Source organism: Natrix helvetica (assembly GCF_964273705.1).
Source record: "Natrix helvetica genome assembly, chromosome: 5".
NCBI lineage: Eukaryota > Metazoa > Chordata > Lepidosauria > Squamata > Natricidae > Natrix > Natrix helvetica.
The window spans coordinates 34,164,007-34,184,150 of NC_138551.1; the positions used below are offsets into that span (position 1 = coordinate 34,164,007).

Below are 20,144 nucleotides of genomic sequence, written 5' to 3' on the forward strand. Positions count from 1 at the left end.
CCAGAAGTTCGGGAACGGACTTCCGGTTTGCTCGTAGGGCCGGTTTGAGCCCTCCGGAGGCTTCAGGGACCTTCAGGCAGCTTCCCTGAAGCCTCCGGAGGACTAAAAACCACCCTACGAGCAAACTGGAAGTCACTTCCAGTTTGCTTGTAGGGCCGGTTTAAGTCTTTTGGAGGTTTCAGGGAAGCCTTGAGGGCCTCCAGGGGGGTGCGGGAGGCTGTTTTCGCTGTACCCAGGCTCCTATGGCGCCTGGGGAGGGAGAAAAAAGCATGCAAAAGTGGGGGGGAGCACTTCACATGCGCACGGGGGGTGTTGCGTGTTGCGTAATGGGTGCGGCACGCCTGTGCATGACCCCCTGCCCTCCCCCTCCTTATGGCACGCCAGCCAAAAAAAGGTTCGCCATCACTGTTCTAGTACAATAAAGAGATGCAAGAAGAGAATTCTGCCACAACTTGAATTAATAGGTATGACAAATAGAAGTTAGACATTGAGGAATTAAAAGAATGATTAGTAAATTTATCTTTTTAGTATCACCCATCCTCGTGTTCTTGATTTAATGAAAAACAAATCATCCTACAAAGAAAAGCCCCAGCCTCTAACGAAGTATTTATTTATAGTCGTATCTTTTTGGAATTTATAAAAGCCCCACTAATATGCAGATTTACCAGATTTTTTTTAGAGGAATTGAGATTGAACAGGTTGACACCTTTAAATACAACCACCTTGAACAGTCTTCAACATAAAAGGATCATTAAAGGACTATAATTATGCCTTTCAGGCAGCATTACAATTTTCTCCTGCCATTAGACGTTCTTTTTATCTAATGGTGGAGAGTTAATTTTTCCCACATTTAAAAGCTTTTTAAAGCCAAAACATTAGATTTTAAATGAATACACTTCTCACCTTTTCGGGGTTGTTGAAAGACTTTGTTTGGGAACAATATAAAGTGTTGCCATTAGTGCTTCTATTCAGCAAGTACTCCAAACTTCCCTTACTGGAAGAGGTTTGCTTTTGGGTATCAGAGAAGACTGAAACTATTGTCCACATAATGCTGCATTCAATTTTTAATATGTGGAATTCACTTATTTCACTTCTTATGTCGTATTCATAATGAACTAAACTCTATTCTAACCCTAGCATTATCAGTACTATTGTGGCTAAGTTCTGTGTTGGTTATAATGCATCTTCGAATTCTGTAGTTCTGATTATATTGTTACAAAGTTTTATGTTTTTAACTGGATCATTAAAACTAATAATAATATAGGAATTCTTACCCTAAATTCAGGCAGTTGGTAAATGACTCGTATTTATGATGGTTGCAATGTCCCAGGATCATATGATCACCTTTTTCAATCTTCTAGCAAGCAAATTCAATGGGCAAACCAGGTTCACTTAACAACCGTGTTACTAATTTAACAACTGTGATGATTCATTTAACAACTGTGGCAAGAAAGGTTGTAAAATGGGGTAAAATCACTTAACTGTTTCACTTTGCAATTTTGAGCTCTATGGTGATTGTAGGAGGCTTGAGGACACTTTGTAGTTCAAAATCAACATACAACTGCTTTTTCAGTACATGTAACAAGAATTTGAATAGAGTTTTGTATACTGGCATTAAAGTTCTCACTTTTATGTGATATTTTAGAATTTTCCATGCATGATTGTTATTTCAAAAGTTACTTACATTTTTCCTGTTAAATGCACCTTCATCAAGTTTTTCTACTGCAAGAATGTTTTTGACTGGAATGGTGAATATAGGTTCTTTATCTGGATCAAAAAATATAAATCCTTTAATTATAAATAAAACCCTTAACCCTTAACTGTTTTAGATAATGCAAAACACAAATTCCTGGAGGAATACATTATATTTGATAAAGATAAGGATAGTGAAGCATCTGGTCAGGATGGGAAACTGAGTGTATTCTGCTGGGAATGTATCTGCAATGAATGAACGAATAACCTTACAGGTAAAGGAATCCAATATTTCATTTTTTGCTTCTTCGACTCAAAAGTATACATTTGTCTACATTATCCTGATTAACTCACAAATATAAGCCCAATGGCAAATAGTTTTGTAAACAATGCATTCTGAAAAATTACATAATTAAAAACATAAAAGAGTACTTTGTTTATACTGAACAAATACAATGTTATAACGTACTCTTAACCATTGGAATTGAAGCATATAATCCGTTTATCACCATCAGGTCAAGATGTATAACTTGAAAGGTTAACATTAAAAAAAAAGTACAATACCTTGTTGCTTATGATAAGTGAGTTCTCTACTTGTAAGACAGAACCAACGCTTCTTGAAATTCTTTTTTCCAATACGAGTTCTTCCTTGTGCTCTTTTGAACATCTCCCTGTGAAACAAATACAAGAACATTTTTCACAGATATTTTCAAATTTTCTAATAGGCTATCCAGGTATATTCATTTACAAATTAGATAATGGATTTAATTTCAGATCTTATCACAAATGGTCAGAACAAAAAAGTATTGAGAACTTATTCCCTGATTCTGCATCAAGGCCTGCTAAACTGCCATGCAGTTTCTTTCCTATATTTTTTCTTTCTTTCCTCTAGTGCACTCTCTTCTTTTTCATCCTCTCACACTGTTTTTGTGCTTTCTATTCTTGTATGAAAATTGGCATGTAAAAACTTGGATATGGGGTTCGATTAATATTTTACACAATGTTTGTACCACTCACAATGTTTTTTTTAAAATGCTCAATTTTTCTACAAACCCAAAATTATCATGGAACCTAATTTAGGACTATTAATTAAAACTGAATATAGTAAAAAACCACAGGTATAAACTAGAATAGCATTTCATTGATACTATTACTATAATTTATTACATAAAACAAGAAATGTTTCAAAATTTGAAGACATTTTTTTGACTTACAGTCTTTGACTTATGATCACAATTGATCCCATTTCTATTGCTAAGTGAGACAGTTGTTAAGTAAATTTTGCCTCATTTTATGACTTTCTTGTCGTAATTGCTAACTGAATCACTGAAGTTGTTGGGTTAGTTAACACAATTGTTAAGTGAATCTGGCTTCCCCATCAACTTCACTTGTCAGAAAGTCACAAAAGTGAACACATGGCCCTGGGACACTGCAACTGTCATAAATATGAGTCAGTTGCCAAGCATCTGATTTTGATCATGTCACCATGAGGATGTTGCAATGGTCCCAAGTGTAAAAAATAAGTGTAAGTCAGTTTTTCCAGTGCCACTGTAACTTTGAACAGTCACTATATGAACTGTTGTTAAGACAAAGACTACCTGTAGTTTCCTTCATTGTATAAAAGAACATCCTTGTATAGATAGATCCCATTTATAAATAACTTCATGGACTCCTAAACTACAGTAAAAGTCAACAAGGTAATGCCTATACCACTTCCAGATATTGTTCATGAAATTTCTCTAAAAAATGAAATGAAAGTGCTTGCGTTAACACTTACTAACACTGATGGTGTTACCTAGTTTGGTAATGAAATGTCTACAAGAAAATAACCAAGTTCAAGGAGTCTTCATTTCAACACTGAGCTACAAATATTCTCCTTTAAGGCTATAATTTTTAAACTCCTTAATTATTTGTTAATTTTTAATTCCTGGCTGAATACTTCTTGACAGCATAAAACAATGGCAAAACTTGAAATGTTTGCTCACACTTGATTTATAGAGGTAGTATAAGAGTATGGGAAGGCAATCTTGTTCATAGGATTAAGATGTTTTATATTTAAGTCAATAGAAATCCCTACAAAAGCCCAAATGTTAACACTCGTTTCACAAAGCCTTAACATTCAGAACAACTTTTTCAAATACATAAGTAGTTTTGAATGAAAGACAACAATTCTGCCTGGAACTAATATAAAGTGTCATAAGTCTTACATATTTGATGTATTTTTTAAAAATCAATTACAGCCTTGCACAGTGTACTTTATATTAAGTTACCCTTCTTTTAGATGCAATGGCTCATTCATGACACTTGGTTCTTTACTTTCCGTGGAAGACACTTCATCTAAAAACTGAATATGGAGAATATATTAGAATAATAGGACTTATTTTCCCAATTTTACCCAGAATCTTAAAAATGAAAATTTAGAACATTAAAATACACTTATTTTTAAGTAAAATAAACATTTCAATAGTTTAAAGTTGTTCTACATTTTTCTTTTGCATTTAATTATGTATTTATTTTTAAAACATTTATCCCAAGTATTTTACTAAAACAAGTGGAGTTTTAAATGTAACATATAGAGACAAGCCTCTGCTGGACAATTTAGATTTAATCTGTGGCTCACAGAAAAAATAAATATGATAAAAGTTTCTAGTTTTGCAGGAAAGCTAGGAAAACACTTTTTGAGAAAGTCAAATATGTATAAAGGAAACAATACCTTTTTGACTATTTCAATGTATTCTTCTTCTTGAAACATTTTGAAAAATTCACACATAAATGTCTCCTTGAAGCTTGACTAGAAAGGGAAAATAGATAGAAGTAAATCTTTATAGAGAGATGCCAGTAGACTAAAGTATTTTCAGTGTGATACTTACCAGCTTGTTTTTGGATAAACTTCCCCAGCTTCCCAGTGTCTGAATTGCTTTTGATATAAGAGTTAATGTTCTAGATGTTTGTGCATCCTATAAGAGGAATTTAAAGAAACACATTCACTATTTTACAAGTGATATCTCAACTGGGTTGTATACATGTTGTCCTTGACTAACAACCATTCAGTGGTGGTTCAAAGTTACAATGGCACTGAAAAAAGGGCCTTATGACTGTTTTTCACATCTACAAAGTCGCAGCATCCCCAGACATATGGCCAAAATTCAGATGCTTGGAAATTGGCATTTACTTATGGCGGTTGCAGTGTCCCAGGGTCACGTGATCACTTTTTACAATCTTCTGACAAGGTAAGAGAAAGGGGGAGCCAGATTCACTTGGCAACCATGTTACTAACTTAACTTCAGTGATTCACTTAATAACTGTGGCAAGAAAGGTTATAAAATGGGGCAAAACTCACTTAATTGTCTTGCTTAGCAACAGAAATCTGAGGCTCAATTGTGGCTGTCAATCATGAACTACCTGTAATATGACCACCAAATCTGATGTATCTGGTGACAAAGTATTTCAGGTAGTCCTTGACTTACAACTGTAATTGAGCCCAAACAAAGTGGGTCATCATATGACCGAACTGATTTTATGACATTTTAATGATAGTCGTTAAAGTGAATCACTATGGTTGTTAAGCAAATGCTTTGGTTATTAAGTGAACCCATTGCCCACAATTTATGTTTTTTGCCAGAAACCTCAAGTAAATGACGGCTTCCAGAAAAGAAAAGAAAAAGGGGGGGAGGGAAAGAGGAGTTGTAAATCACAGTCACATGACCAAAGGATGCTGCAAACAACCATAAACATGGGCTGGTTACCGAGCATCTAAAAATGTGATTATTTGAGTGTTGGCCAAGTCAAGAACTATCTGTACTATGAAATAGGCAGATATATCAGCATATCAAACATACGTTTTCTGCAACTATAAAGGTTTCATGGGCATTCACATAAGCATTGTAATATTGAAACAAGAATTGTTTTTCTTCAGATATAAAGAGGTTGGTCCTAACTGCACAGCAGTCAATAAGTGACATCCAGCGTAATTTTGCCTAAAATAATAAGAAATATTTGTTCATGTGTTTTGGAAAGTTCCTCAATCTTTTGGAGAAAGTTTTTTTGGCAAGAATTAAGAACATAGAAAATAACTTTTATTAATTAATTAATTAGTGGGCAAAGGATTCTATAAGCCTCCTATAATTCTATAAATCTCTACTGATTTAAATTAATCCTTTAGTAAGGACAACATAATAAGTTTCAATTTTACTTTAATGAAGAATGAGATCTAAGACTGAAAAAGATGAATTGATAGGCAATGTCCAAAAAACAGAGACCCAAGTGCGATATAGTGGTTAAATGTTGAAGTGGCACTGGCAAAGTCTAGGTCCACTATGACTCATGGAAACTCACTAGGCGATTTTTGGCCATGCACTATCTCGAAATCCAGCCCACTGAGAAGGTGGTGATTGTGTGTGTGCGTGTGTGGGGGGGGGGAATGAGAGAAATGAACACTGTATGTAATATCTTGAGCTGCTGAGTGAAAGAAGGAATAAAGTGGATATGAGAAGTGGGGTGTAGCTGAGAAAACACTGGCCTAAAAATTTGGAAGAAAAATTGTGCAAATTCCACATGTACTATTTGGTATTTTCTAAAGGAAAAAAAATGCATCTTCAGTGCCAAAATAGGCAAGGAAAATTATCACAATTTTTGCCAAATGCTTAACTTCTTGGTCCAGTGGAATATTTGCACATAAATACGTTGTAGAAATTATGCACCTAAAAGAATCATATACCAATAATCCAGGAAGAAAAAAAATAGACATCTTCCTGCAATATTACTGAATTTATTCTGTCTGCACTGTATTTCCTGTGGAAGTTTTCACAAGAATTTTGCTTAGAATAATAATATGACTCGTTTATTAACTGCACTGAGGACTATCTGTAAAGAGACGTTATTAAAGGCTTTTGAGCTATACAGTTAAAGTTAAATCAACTAAAAATATTTTTTTTTAAAAACAACCAAATTATATAAATGATGGAGTATGATTGCTGTGTGTGTGTGTATGTGTGTGTGTGTGTGTGTGTGTGTGTGTGTCTGTCTTTGAGTTAATGTTGACACCTTGCATCCACCTGCATTAGTCCTTGCCGATCTCTTGGCAAGATTTGGATGTTTGCCATTGCCTCCTTCCTAGGGCGATGAGAATGATTGGCTCAAGATTACCCAGTTAGGTTCATACCTAAATCAGAAGTTATAATTTCCTGGTTCTAACCTGGTGCCTTAATCACTACTACACCAGACTAGCTCTTCGGTATATGTTTTCAAATTTTTTATAGTTATCAACCAGCATGAATGCATTTTTAATTTTTCTTAATTTTACTGAAAATAGGAAATACACCCCCAAATGTTAAGTCATTAGATTCCAATTAGTCAAATGTTTAGTTTGGTTTTAGTTGTATACTAGTTTCTAATGTCTATTACTTTCAACATATGAAAGTGAATCAGAATGCTTTACTGTTTGATAACTGATCAGTGAGGTTTTTTTAAAAAAAAAAGATTAAAAAAGTTAAGTGGTTTTCAGGCTCCCTCAGCTGCTTATGTTGTAAGCTCATCTCTGAATACATCCTCCTAAGCTCACCAACTGTATGAACATAACATTATCAAAACTTACTGGATGATGAGGTCGTAAATGGAAAGTATGAGGCGATACTACAGCTACAGCAAAGAAACGAAGGAACACAAAGCTGCTCACTGCAGAGTACTGTACATGAGGGTCATCTGCAGAGAAAAACCATGAAATGTACAACTTAGCAGGAAATGGGTGAAATAAAGATAGTGAAAAACCTTAGTAGGGTGCCAGTAGAAAAAAATGTTTACTACCGTGTTTTCCCGAAAATAAGATAGGATCTTATTTTCTCCCCTCCCCCCAATTTTGCTTGGGCCTTATTATCGATGGAGGGGGGCCTATTGGTTTGGGGTTTGCCAGGTGGCTGCTCTCTTGCGAGCGGGCGCCCGAAGAGCCAGGCACAGCCTCAGAGGCAAACGGCTGTGTTGCACTGTCACAGCAGCGCAACAAAGCCGCTATGAGGTGACCATGCTCATGAGCAGCCGCCCAGCAACCCCCCTTTCTAGCCGGGCAGAGCGCCACTCACTGACCCAGTAATATCCCAAAGGCGCTAAGCCGAATGGTGCTCTGCCTGGCTGAAAAGAGAGGTTGCATGAGCACTTGTTCTGCCTCCAGCTCGCGTGCGTCACAGCCTCACCATGCCCAGCTGTCCCTGCAGGACTGGGACAGGGCGCCATCACCGCCCCACTGCCCTACTGCTGCTGCCATGCTCCAAGCATAACCGGCTTCCAAACACCGGAGATCCGCTGCCGAGTCTTCTGGCAGTGGCCACTCTGGGATTACGCTCTATGGTTGTGGGATGGCTGCAGGAAGACTCTCTGTCCCACCAGTGTTCCAACAGCCAGCACACAACCATAGAGCGTAGTCCCAGAACGGCCACTGCCGGAAGACTTGGCAGCGGATCTCTGGAGTTTGGAAGCCGGTTATGCTCGGAGCATGGCGGAAGTGGCAGCGGGGGGGGGGCTGTGGCGGTGGCAGTGGGGTCACAGCGGCAGCGGCGCCCTGGCCCAGCCCTCTTTCCAGTTTGGTAGAGTGCCACGCGGCTTAGCGCCTTTGGGATATTACTGGGTCGGTGAGTGGCGCTCTTCCTGGCTGGAAAGGGGCATTGCCAGGCAGCTGCTCATGAGAGCAGCTGCCTGGCAAGCCCCTGCTCCAGCTGGGCACAGTGCCACCCACCAACCTAGCGGTATCCCAAAGGCATCAAGCAATGTGAGCGCCTTTGCCCCCCTCACCCCGGCTCCCGCGGCTTTACGCCTTCAGGATATTGCTAGGTTGGTGAGTGGCACTCTGCCTGGAGGGGGGGTTTTTCCGGGGGCTCTTATTATTGGGGGAGGGCGTATATTTTTGCCCACAGGAAAAATATGGGCTGGTCTTATCAGGACATGTTGTAATTTCGGGGAAACACGGTATTCTTCTGCAAAATAGAGAAGTAGCAAGTAGTGTGAAATGAAAGTGAAGTTATGATGAAAGATGCATTGCCCTGTGTTATTGGGCATGTATCAGAATTGTTACAGTTTATTTGATGTTACCTATTTATTATAGTAAACTAAGGATTATGCCCCTTTCTCTTCTCTGTCACAGGTGTGAATGAAATTGCAGGTTTCCACTTCTGTATTTACTTAATAGTAGACTCTATTGTTATGATTGATCTTAACAATGCAAAGGAAGATACTTCCAAAGGTACATTTTAAAATTTGATACATTTCCATAAAACACAGTTAATACTAACGGAAATATGTAGTGCAATCAGTTTCCTGCCTGTTTCCTCTTACTTTAGAAGTAAAGGTAGAGATGAATTTAGGCATCCGAGGTTGGTGCATGCAATACTCACCTATGAAATATATTTTCTATGACTGTGTTACTTTCTATAGGGAGGAAATGTAAATTATTTTTCTGTAAAATAGTAGGAAGAGGCAACTTATTAAGAAATGTTAATTTACAACTCCTCAGCCTCAGTCTGCATATCCAGTGAGATTATTATAGTAGTTGTAGTCCAAAGTCACTGCTGCCTATCCCTTTAGTACAGTATTACTGTGGAGCATAAGTATGATTGCTTGCTGTTAACAGCAGTATATCAACACAAGGCAGGCAGTGTCTATGACTGGTATATTAATAATTTGTATTTCCCTCTTTTTATAAATGCTATAGAACTGATTTTTTGTAACATTCTCATGGACATAGACCCTTTATTCAAGCCATAGATCATATAGTCATTTTGAGACATTGGTACACTTACTAGGAAATCTTTCAGCAGCCAAGCGCCTCAGTGAACACAAGACATCACACATTAAAGTTGGGCAACTTATGCTTGATTGTACAATTGTACTGAAAACTTTGTCAACATAATAACGAAGATTTTCCTGTGCAGACAGATAATTTCAGAAAGTTAATTTTTATTTTTATTTTAAGTGTTTACCAAGTTCATTTTATCAATGAGGTAAATCTCTTCAACAAAATCTGCACGTATGGTTACCATCCTAGCATTTAGTGGCAGTTTAAAGAATAAAAGGCATACTAATAAGTCTAAAAAGGCCCACCAAAAATTCTCTTCCCCCCCCCCCCCCACAAACAGTCACTTTATATGATGTCATTCTGTCCTTGGTGGTTACCGGGGCAAAATTCTGTGATGCTATCTGGGATTCCTCCTGGTTTGTTACCTTGAAGGAAGTTAAGACATCCTATGCTGTTGTCTGCCACCTGAATTTGGGAGATTGTCAACAGCTCTTTGTAGGGAGGGAATTCCTTGAAGTCTTGCTAAGTACTATGGGGTGCTCCCTTCTGAAAAGCCTGGTCCTGGAATCAGGGGACTTGGCCAACTACCATCTGGTTTCCAACATTTCCTCATTGTTGTTGAGACAATGGTGTCGGACCAGTTTCATAGAGCCCTGGATGAAACAATTATCTGGACCCTTTTCAGTTAGGATTCAGGCCTGGACAAGGGAGAGAAAGGACATTGGTTCTCCTATTGGATGATCTGGTTTAGGACTCTAAAGAGGGATAGTGCATCTTTCCTGGTTGTATCAGACATTCTGTTGGCTTTGGTACTACCAACCATGGAATCTTACAGCCTATGGGGGTTGAGAACTGGTGGCATTGTTTTGCAATAGTTCCACTCCTTCCTCAGTTGTTAGTTCCAGTCAGAGGTGGCAGGAGCTTGACCTGATAGCCTGTGATATGTGAAGTGTCACAGAAGTTGTTCCTCTCTGCCTTGCTTTTTAACATTTACATGAAGTCAATAATGAGATCATCTAATAGCCCAGTTGTATAATCAATATGCTGATGACACCCAACTTTACATTGCCATCTTGAACTATAGGGGAGAAGCTGCTGATATTCTCTCTTGGTTTCTGAAGACTATTAAATATCTGAACTGGAGAAAACAGAGTGAATCTGAGCCCAAGTAAGATAAGAGTTACTGTTTGTACAAGAATCTTCTGTTGACACCAGTATAGGTAGGTATTGCCCACCTGAAGGAAGGTTTGCAATGGGGGAAAAGGGCTTCTAAACCCATAGATCCTTCTAGAGCATGGTTAGAGACTACTGTCCATCTGTGGCTGGTGTGCCAACTGCAACTTGTGCCAACTGCAACTGCAATGAGTCCCTCTTGGGAGAGGGGGCGGTCTAGAAGCATCAAATATAAATAAATAAATAAATAAATAAATAAAACTTAACCCCGTGTAGAAAAACCTTGTATGGTAACTCATGCCCTCATTTTCATGTGTACAGATTATTGCAATGAATGTCACATAAGGCTGTCCTTGTAGAGTAGTTGGAAGCTGCACTGGCCCAAAATGTGGTGGCCTGCATATACATCAATTGTTGGTGATGGACCCTCATGCTTCAATTTCATAGGCTCTGCATTAGCTGCTGACAGGTTTTAAGGTACAATTTAAGGTATTGATGTGGAATATGATGATATGGTTTGATTTAAATTGTGTCAAGTATATATCAAATATTGTATTTTATTCTACAGTTGTTTTTAATTATACCCCTTAATTACAGTGTGGTTGACACAATGAAGCTGAAGTTCAGAAATGCAGTAGGCAAAATCATAAGAGAAAGGAAAGATGTTCAGATTCTTAATATACTTTGTTACAAAAATTATTATGGACTTTTACATTCCAGAAAATGCTTGGTTTCTAGAAGTTCCATAAATATAAATTTTTTTAAAAAAGAGCCACACAACATTTTAGCATACCTTGTGCATTTCCACATTATCTCCTTCTTTCAGTTTCAGGGGATCAATTTCACAGGGTTTAGGATTTTCACATATCTAAAACAAGATTAAAATTTGCAGCACAATTATATACCAATCTACTCAGACATGAATTCAGTAACATTTGCTCTTGTTAAAATAATGAAAGTTTTATCAATTATAAAATGATAATAATAACTATGTTCTCTCAACAATTTGTGTGGAAAATTTTACCTATGCAGTAAATGCAAAGTTGGCCATTTGAAGCACTACAGTTATAGGAAAAAAACCTGCTCTTTTTAAACATGTATCACCCATATGGGTAACTAGGAAACAATATACTTTCTTCTTAAAGTGATATCTGACTTGCTCTGGCTTGCAGCTAGTAATGCTAGATGATATCCAGAAGGAAAAGTTAAAATGCAGTCACCAGAATACCAGCAATCTTTGCTGAATGAGACTGAGCTGTTTTGGGAAGATGAAGCTACACACTATAAATGATGCTGTGTTATTTATCCCCTACAATTGTAGCTGCTACAATGAAAAAGGTAACCCTTTTTGTGACAACGAGGACTCAGAGAAATATAAGTGAGGAACATATGGGTTGCCAAGTTGCCTTTTTATAAGTATAAGTATAATCTTTATTGTCATTGTACTTAAATACAACAAAATTGGTTTACTTACTTCAATCTTCACATAAAATCAATACAATATGGAGTGAAATTGTATCTCCTCCCTGCAGTACTCCAAACCCATAATAAACATTGCATATTTTCTATTTCCATTGTGATATGCACAAACTAATGGATATAGTAATTTCCAAAAATTTTATATTTGCCCTTAATGCTCTATCCTAGGATGTGTTTCATTGTCATTTTTTAAAATAGTTTTGAAATCTAATTCCCACTACACTTTGGAATTCTGACCACTGAAACAACATTCTTTCTATTTGCATACTGAAAATTCAATTTCAAATCTATGTCTAGCGAAGCAGATGTATGCTACTGAAAAGGGAAGATGATGGTAGATGTAAAAATATTGTACTCTCAAGTTTAATATGAGGTGCTCAGCCTTTGGTAAGTTGTTCACACAATATATTAATATAAGGTGAAAATATTAAACAAATGGATTAAACAATTTGCAACCTAATATTTTGCAAAGTGATTGGATCTTACGTAGCATATTAGATTTGCCTTGCAGACTGGCATAAGAACTGGAATAGTTTATCCAGTCTCAAGAAAGCAATATAGACATTTTAGACCTGGCACAAAGCTGAAAACAACTGATATCTGTAGTAGTAGCATGAAATTTTAGGTAGTAGGAATTTTTCTATTCCCAATATATAACATTTTAATGCATACATTTATCATACCTCATCTAGAATTGGTTTTAAAGTAACTTTCAAGTAGTGCTTTCCCACTATTTTCATCATCTCATCTACACATCGAGTAGTTAAAGAGTTTCCTCTGAAGATTGTATTTACTTCTCTGTAATACAATTCAAATTAGAAATTCAACACTATATGCATATACACATATCAACAAACACGCAAGCAGATACAAAATGACCAAAGCTCTCTGCTGCAGAGTTTCTAGCTGATGTAGTTTATAATAATGCAAAATGTTAAAATATATTTAATATTATGAATATATATCTGGATATATATTATCAATAGATACCAATGTCTTCTAGGTTGCCTTAATAGTAGGTATAATCAATATTATACAAACATTTATTAAGATACAAAAGGCACAATTTAATTTTTGACACCTCTTTCCAAACACTCAATCAGAATATGCACGGTCTTCATTAAATTAATTAAATTAAATTAAATTATTATTATTATTCAAAAATGCACATAATGTCACCTAACTTAGTCAGCTAACTAAGGTATGTAGGAAGCACACCACAATAGTAGGGGGGCATTTTAACTACCCTGACATCAACTGGGAAACAAACTCTGCATCAAGTGAAAGATCCAACAGGTTCCTAAAAAACCTAGCAGAAAACTTTGTTTCCCCAAAAGTAGAGAAAGGAATAAGGGGATCAGCCATATTGGACTTAATTCTCACTAACAGAGAGGAAATGATAAAAGGCGTTGAAGCCATAGGAACCCTAGGGCAGTGATGGCGAACCTGTGGCCCGCGTGCCACAGGTGGCCCGCGTAGCCATTTGTCAGGGTACGCGAGGCGCTGCCCTTTCAGCTGGCCAGCGCGAATGTGCGCGCTGGCCAGCTGAATTCACCTTTTTAAAACCCATTTTCCCCCTCCCCAGGCTCCAGAGGCTTTATAGGAGCCTGGGGTGGGGGAAAAGAGCTTCCCCCCCTGGAGGCCCTCCGGAGGCTACAGGGACTGTCCGGAGGCTTCCCTGAAGCCTTCGGAATGCTTAAAACAACCCTCCGAGCAAACCGGAAGTCACTTCCGGTTTGCTCGGAGGGTCGTTTTGAGCATTCCGAAGGCTTCAGGGACCGTCTGGAGGCTTCCCTGAAGCCTTCGGAACGCTTGAAACGACCCTCCGAGCAAACCCGAAGTGACTTCCGATTTGCTCGGAGGGTGGTTTTAAGCGTTCCAAAGGCTTCAGAGACCATCCGGAGGCTTCCCCGACGCCTTCGGAGCGCTTAAAACGACCCTCTGAGCAAACCGGAAGCAACTTTTGGTTTGCTCGGAGGGTGGTTTTAAGCGTTCCGAAGGCTTCAGGGACCGTCCGGAGGCATCCCTGATGCCTTCGGAGCGCTTAAAACCACCCTCCGAGCAAACCGGAAGTGACTTCTGGTTTGCTCGGAGGGTGGTTTTAAGCATTCCAAAGCCTTCAGGGAAGCCTCCGGACGGTCCCTGAAGCCTCCGGAGGGCCTCTGGGGGGGGGCAGGGGAGGCTCTTTTCGCCCTCCCCAGGCTCCTATAAAGCCTCTGGAGCCTGGGGAAGGCGAAAAAAGCATGTAAAAATGGGGGGGTCGGAGGTTGTGCACGCATGCGCACTGGGGGGGGGGTCGCGCATTGCATTATGGGTGCGGCACGCCCGCACACGACCCCCCTGCGCTCCCCCCACTTGTGGCACGTGAGCCAAAAAAGGTTCGCCATCGCTGCCCTAGGGGAAAGTGACCATGCTATATTGGAATTCAACATTATGCAAACACAAGTAGTAGAACAAAGTCAAATTAGAGTATTGGACTTTAAGAGAGCTAATTTCAATAAACTCAAGAGAGAGCTTGTGAAGAATTCCATGGATGAGAATCCTCAAGGGGAAAACAACTCAAGAAGCTTGGGAAATTTTGAAAAATGAGATTACAAAAGCCCAGCCTAGCACAATGCCAATGAAGAAGAAAAATAATAGCTCCCAAAAGAAACGAGCATGGCTGCATAAAGAACTTTCTGACAAATTGAAAGACAAAAAAGATAAGTATAAAAAGTGGAAAGGGGGGGACATAACTAAGGCAGAATATCAGCAAATAGCCCGAGCATGTAAAGATGAAGTGAGGAAAGCTAAGGCTCACAATGAAGAAAGGCTTGCCACAAAAGTAAAAAATAACAAAAAAAGCTTCTTCCAACATGTTAAAAACAAGAAAAAAGTTAAGGAAACAATTGGTCCATTGCTGGGAGAAAGTGGCAGGGAGGTGACAAGCAACAGGGAGAAAGCAGAACTATTTAACTCATTTTTTTCATCTGTCTTTACACAAAGGGATAAAACAGTCCAACCTATCAAAAACAGCACCACAAAAATCAGATTAGGAACACAAGTTGAAATAGGGAAGAAAACAGTGTTAGCACCTGTCTACCCTACACGAGTTCAAATCACCAGGACCGGATGGATTACACCCCAGGGTTCTGAAGGAACTGGCAGACGAGATCTCAGAACCACTGAACTATATCTTTCAGAGATCATGGAGCACCGGGGAACTACCAGAGGACTGGAAAAGAGCTGATGTGGTTCCCACCTTCAAAAAAGGAAAAAAAATAGATCCAGGAAATTATAGACCTATAAGCCTGACCTCAATACCAGGAAAGATTCTGGAAAAGATAATCAAGCAACAAATTAGCGAACATCTAGAAGCAAACAAAGTAATAGCCAAAAGCCAACATGGGTTTGTCAAAAACAGATCATGCCAGACTAATCTTATTGCATTCTTTGACAAAGTGACAAAATTAGTGGACCAGAGGAATGCCGTCGATATAGTTTACTTGGACTTCAGTAAGGCATTTGATAAGGTAGACCATAACCTACTACTAGATAAAGTAGAAGAATGTGGGTTAGACAGCATCACCACCAGATGGATTCGTAACTGGCTGACCAACCGCATTCAACGTGTAGTCCTCAATGGAACTGCATCTATATGGAGGGAAGTATGCAGTGGAATACCCCAAGGCTCCGTTTTAGGCCCAGTACTCTTCAACATCTTCATCAATGATTTGGATGAGGGAATAAATGGGGAACTCATCAAATTTGCAGATGACACCAAGCTGGCAGGAATAGCCAACACTCCAGAAGATAGGCTTAAGATACAGAAGGATCTTGACAAACGTGAACATTGAGTACTATCTAATAAAATGAAATTCAATGGTGAAAAGAGTAAGGTTCTACATTTAGGCAAGAAAAACGAAATGCACAGGTACAGTATAGGTGATACCTTGCTCAATAGTAGTAACTGTGAAAGGGATCTTGGAGTCCTAGTGGACAACCATTTAAATATGAGTCAGCAGTGTGCAGCAGCTGGCAAAAAAGCCCACACAGTTCTAGGCTGCATAAACAGAGGGATAGAATCAAAATCACATGAAGTGTTAATACCACTTTATAATGCCTTGGTAAGGCCACACTTAGAATACTGCATTCAGTTTTGGTCGCCACGATGTAGAAAAGATGTGGAGACTCTAGAAAGAGTGCAGAGAAGAGCAACAAAGATGATTAGTGGACTGGAGACTAAAACATATGAAGAACGGTTGAAGGAATTGTGTATTTCTAGTTTAATAGAAAGAAGGACTAGGGGAGACATGATAGCAGTGTTCCAATATCTCAGGGGTTGCCATAAAAAAGAGGGAGTCAAACTATTTTCCAAGGCACCTGTGGGTAGAACAAGAAGCAATGGGTGGAAACTAATCAAGGAGAGAAGCAACTTAGAACTGAAGAGAAATTTCCTGACAGTTAGAACAATCAGTGGAACAGCTTGCCTCCAGAAGTTGTGAATGCCTCAACACTGGAAGTCTTTAAGAAGATAATAATAATAATAATAATAATAATAATAATAATAATAATAATAATAATAATAATAATAATAATAATAATAATAATTATTTTATTTGATTAGCCGCAACCCTCTCCCGAAGGACTCGGGGCGGCGTACAATCAAAACAGATAAAATACAGATAAAGACAAACATACATACATAAAGAACAAAGACATATAGACTCATAAGTGAAAGACAATTAAAAAACACAATTTAAAATCCCATTAAATAAAATTACTGAATTAAAAAACCCATCAGGAGCGTTATGAAGTTATGATTGAGCCAGGCCGGCTATTTGGAATAGGTGGGTCTTGAGCTTTACTCGGAAGGAGCGGAGGTCAGTAGTGGTCCTAATATCCGGGGGGAGGTCATTCCACAGGGCTGGGCCCGCCAGAGAAGGCTCTGCTCCTAGGCGCCGTCCCATGGCACTGTCTGGTGGACGGCACCTGGAGAAGTCCCTCTCTGTGTGAGCGGATGGGTCGTAGGGATGTATGGGGCAGAATACGATCCCGCAGGTAACTAGGTCCTGAGCCATGGAGCGCTTTAAAGATCGTAATCAAGACCTTGAAACGCACCCGATAGACCACAGGAAGCCAGTGCAGCTCGCGCAGGAGAGGTGTCACATGGGAGTACTTAGTACTCCCCATAATCACCCGCGCGGCCGCATTCTGGACCAACTGCAGTCTCCGAGTGCATTTCAAGGGAAGCCCCAAGTAGAGAGCGTTACAGTAGTCCAGGCGAGACGTCACCAGCGCATGGGTGACTGTGCGTAGGGCGTCCCGGTCCAATAGGGGGCGCAATTGGCGCACCAGGCGAACCTGGTGGAACGCCCCCCTGGCCACGGCTGTCACATGGTCATCCATGGACAGCCTGGCATCCAGGAGGACGCCCAAATTGCGCGCCCGCTCCACGGGGGCGAGTTGAATGCCCCCAATGGCCAGAGATGGGATTAACTGGTTGAACCGGGGGGCCGGAACCCACAGCCACTCCGTCTTGGAAGGGTTGAATAGCCATTTGTCTGAAATGGTATAGGGTTTTCTGCCTAGGCAGGGGGTTGGACTAGAAGACCTCCAAGGTCCCTTTCAACTCTGCTATTGTATTGTATTGTATAGTATTGATTCAATTTCTTTCCAGAAATATAACATCATCATATAACTGATTAAATTCCTCTATCTTTCTTTGATTCTATATAATCTTGATATTGCTATGCCATTTATGTTTTTTAAAATCAAATCATTAATAAACTCTAGAAACCTGAGATAATTTGCACATTTTATAACCATTAATAAAACCAATACATGCTTAGCTGGCTTCAATCAGGAAGGAGGAAGAAACATTGGACTGAATTATACTAATCTTTAATGCAGTGTTTCATTGGGGAGGAGGCAAAGCATAATTGCAAGGATTCCCTCTTTAATAAATATAAGGAAAATAAACTGTGGAAGACCCAAATGTTTTTCTACAGGGTTAGAAAATCGCAAGATTTTCCCAGAATTTAAAAATAGTGTATGTCAAAACTGCTGTAATTATCTATTATCTAACAAAATCAAGCAACTATTATGTATTCATTTCAAAAGATTCTGAATCACTTAGTCCTAAGCAGCAGAAAATTTGTAATATTTACTGACAAAAATAATTTCATTGAAAGTGTATTTGACAAGTTTATCTTTGTCATAGATATAGCTATTGGAGAGAATGGAAAAAGTCCATCACTTACTCAGTTTCCTTCAGTTCTAATTCTGCCACTGCAGTAATAAACGGCACTAATTTATGATGGTGCAGCAACAACCTTATAAGTGGCAAAATACCACCATATTTCTCACGACACACTTCGGCCAAGATGTAAGCAGCTGATGCAGAAATTGGCTATAAAAAGAGGAAATGGGATGAATGTACATAATTAAAATATACAGGGAAATGTTAATAAGAGTAATAGTAATTTTTCCGGTGGATTCGAGGGAGAGATCACATGTGGGTATTGTCACAGCCTGATTGGTCCATAGACTGAGGGAAACTTCTTAAATACTCCTTCCTTCCCATTGGCTCCCAGTTTCCTCTCAGTCTTTTGGTCCAAACACTGTGTTTTTGGCTCTTAGGTAGGAAATATTACTAAATTAATTGATTCAATTTAATACTTGGATTGGATTATGATTGGATATTCTAAATTCTAATATTCTAGGCTGCGGCCCAAGGGGCAGTCCCCTCTGTCTCGGGTGGTTTGGGAAGGCCCTGGGGGCAATTTCCCTCCCCCTCCGTGGGCCAGGAGTCCTGAACCGGTCCCCAGGCTGCGGGGGTGTCATTCTCCAAAGCGCAGCGTCGGGAGCTCGCTAACCCTTGCTGGTGCCGGAGAAGCGCGCGAAGAGCTCCGTTTTGCCGCCCGCCGCAACTATTGACTTGATCCGACCTGTCCCGGCCTCTAGGACACCGTGGCAGCATTTTGGAGCCAGCGGAGGCTCGTTTAAGTTGTTGGGGGCTCCAGCAGAGTGAGCGCGAGCTGCGGCGTTTTAAAACCAAGCCACGGCCGCCTAATTAGCAGCAAGGTACCTCTGGCGGCCATTTTGAAGAGCGCCACGTGCACAGGCCGCAAACAGCCGCATGGGCCTAAAGCACTCACTCAGCAGCGATAGGGCTCCCGCTTTCCAGTGAGAAAGGCCTCATCAGGCTGACAGGCCAGCAAGTGACTCAGCACCTGGCAGAGAGACATGTGAGTGGGGTGATGGCGGCTCGAACTGATCCTTCTCAGGCCTGTGAGGAGACACTTATGGAGGGAGGAGAGACCCAGATGGACAGGCCTAGAACCAGGGCTGCAGCATCCAAACCCCTGGCTGACCAGCGCCCTTCCAGGGCGGCCACAAGAGATGAATTAAGGAGGCAGAAGGCCTTGGAGAAGACCATTGCCAGGGCAGAGAGGCAAGCACAGGCCTTCAGGCCCAGATCTAGATCCAGGTCCCTAGTCAGACCTCCCTCAGATCAGTCAGAGTCTTCGCCCAGGGGTTTCAGTCCCTCTTCTCCTTCAGTATCCCTGGCTAGATCCCCCAGGGGTTCCAGGCAAGCTGTGTCCCCTTCCCCCCAGCCTCTCCTGCACCACTTGAGGGGGGGAGGCAGATCCCTTAGAGGGTTCCTCTAGATCCTTTCAGCCTACTACCAGACTAGCCCCACAGGATCCTGCCCCATTCCAGGCAGATCTTGAGGATTTAGATCTCCTGCCTGAAACCATCTCACGTGGCATCGCGCAGAGGAACAGGATTCCCCATTCTAGCAGGCACCATCCTTCCAGGGCCTCTTCCCCATCTGTAGTGAGCGAAGGCTCTACCCGGGGGGAGGACAACTACAATGACATGGGTTTTCTGAGGATGAGGATTCTACCTCAGGCGGACAAAAGGGGTGCGCAGATCAGAGGCCCTGTTTGTTTCCTTTCAACCAGGGCCTCTGGGAGCTAGGGTGTCCTCAGCTACCATAGGTAGGTGGCTGCGACAGGCCATAGTGGTGGCCTAT

General features: G+C 40.3%; 1 protein-coding gene across 3 annotated transcripts in view; it reads right to left on the minus strand.

The window, feature by feature from the left end:
• The window catches only part of RASA2 (RAS p21 protein activator 2), a 49,904-nt gene that overhangs the window by 6,017 nt on the left and 23,743 nt on the right, over positions 1 to 20,144 (minus strand). For all 3 annotated transcript variants that reach the window (XM_081954775.1, XM_081954773.1, XM_081954774.1), the window contains exons 11-20: positions 18,367 to 18,515; positions 12,808 to 12,922; positions 11,439 to 11,513; positions 9,477 to 9,600; positions 7,286 to 7,392; positions 4,563 to 4,649; positions 4,406 to 4,483; positions 3,963 to 4,036; positions 2,257 to 2,363; positions 1,685 to 1,767 (exon numbers count right to left, since the gene is read on the minus strand). In XM_081954775.1, the coding sequence (XP_081810901.1) occupies positions 1,685 to 1,767; positions 2,257 to 2,363; positions 3,963 to 4,036; positions 4,406 to 4,483; positions 4,563 to 4,649; positions 7,286 to 7,392; positions 9,477 to 9,600; positions 11,439 to 11,513; positions 12,808 to 12,922; positions 18,367 to 18,515 (999 nt within the window). The remainder of the gene's footprint in view (positions 1 to 1,684; positions 1,768 to 2,256; positions 2,364 to 3,962; positions 4,037 to 4,405; positions 4,484 to 4,562; positions 4,650 to 7,285; positions 7,393 to 9,476; positions 9,601 to 11,438; positions 11,514 to 12,807; positions 12,923 to 18,366; positions 18,516 to 20,144) is intronic.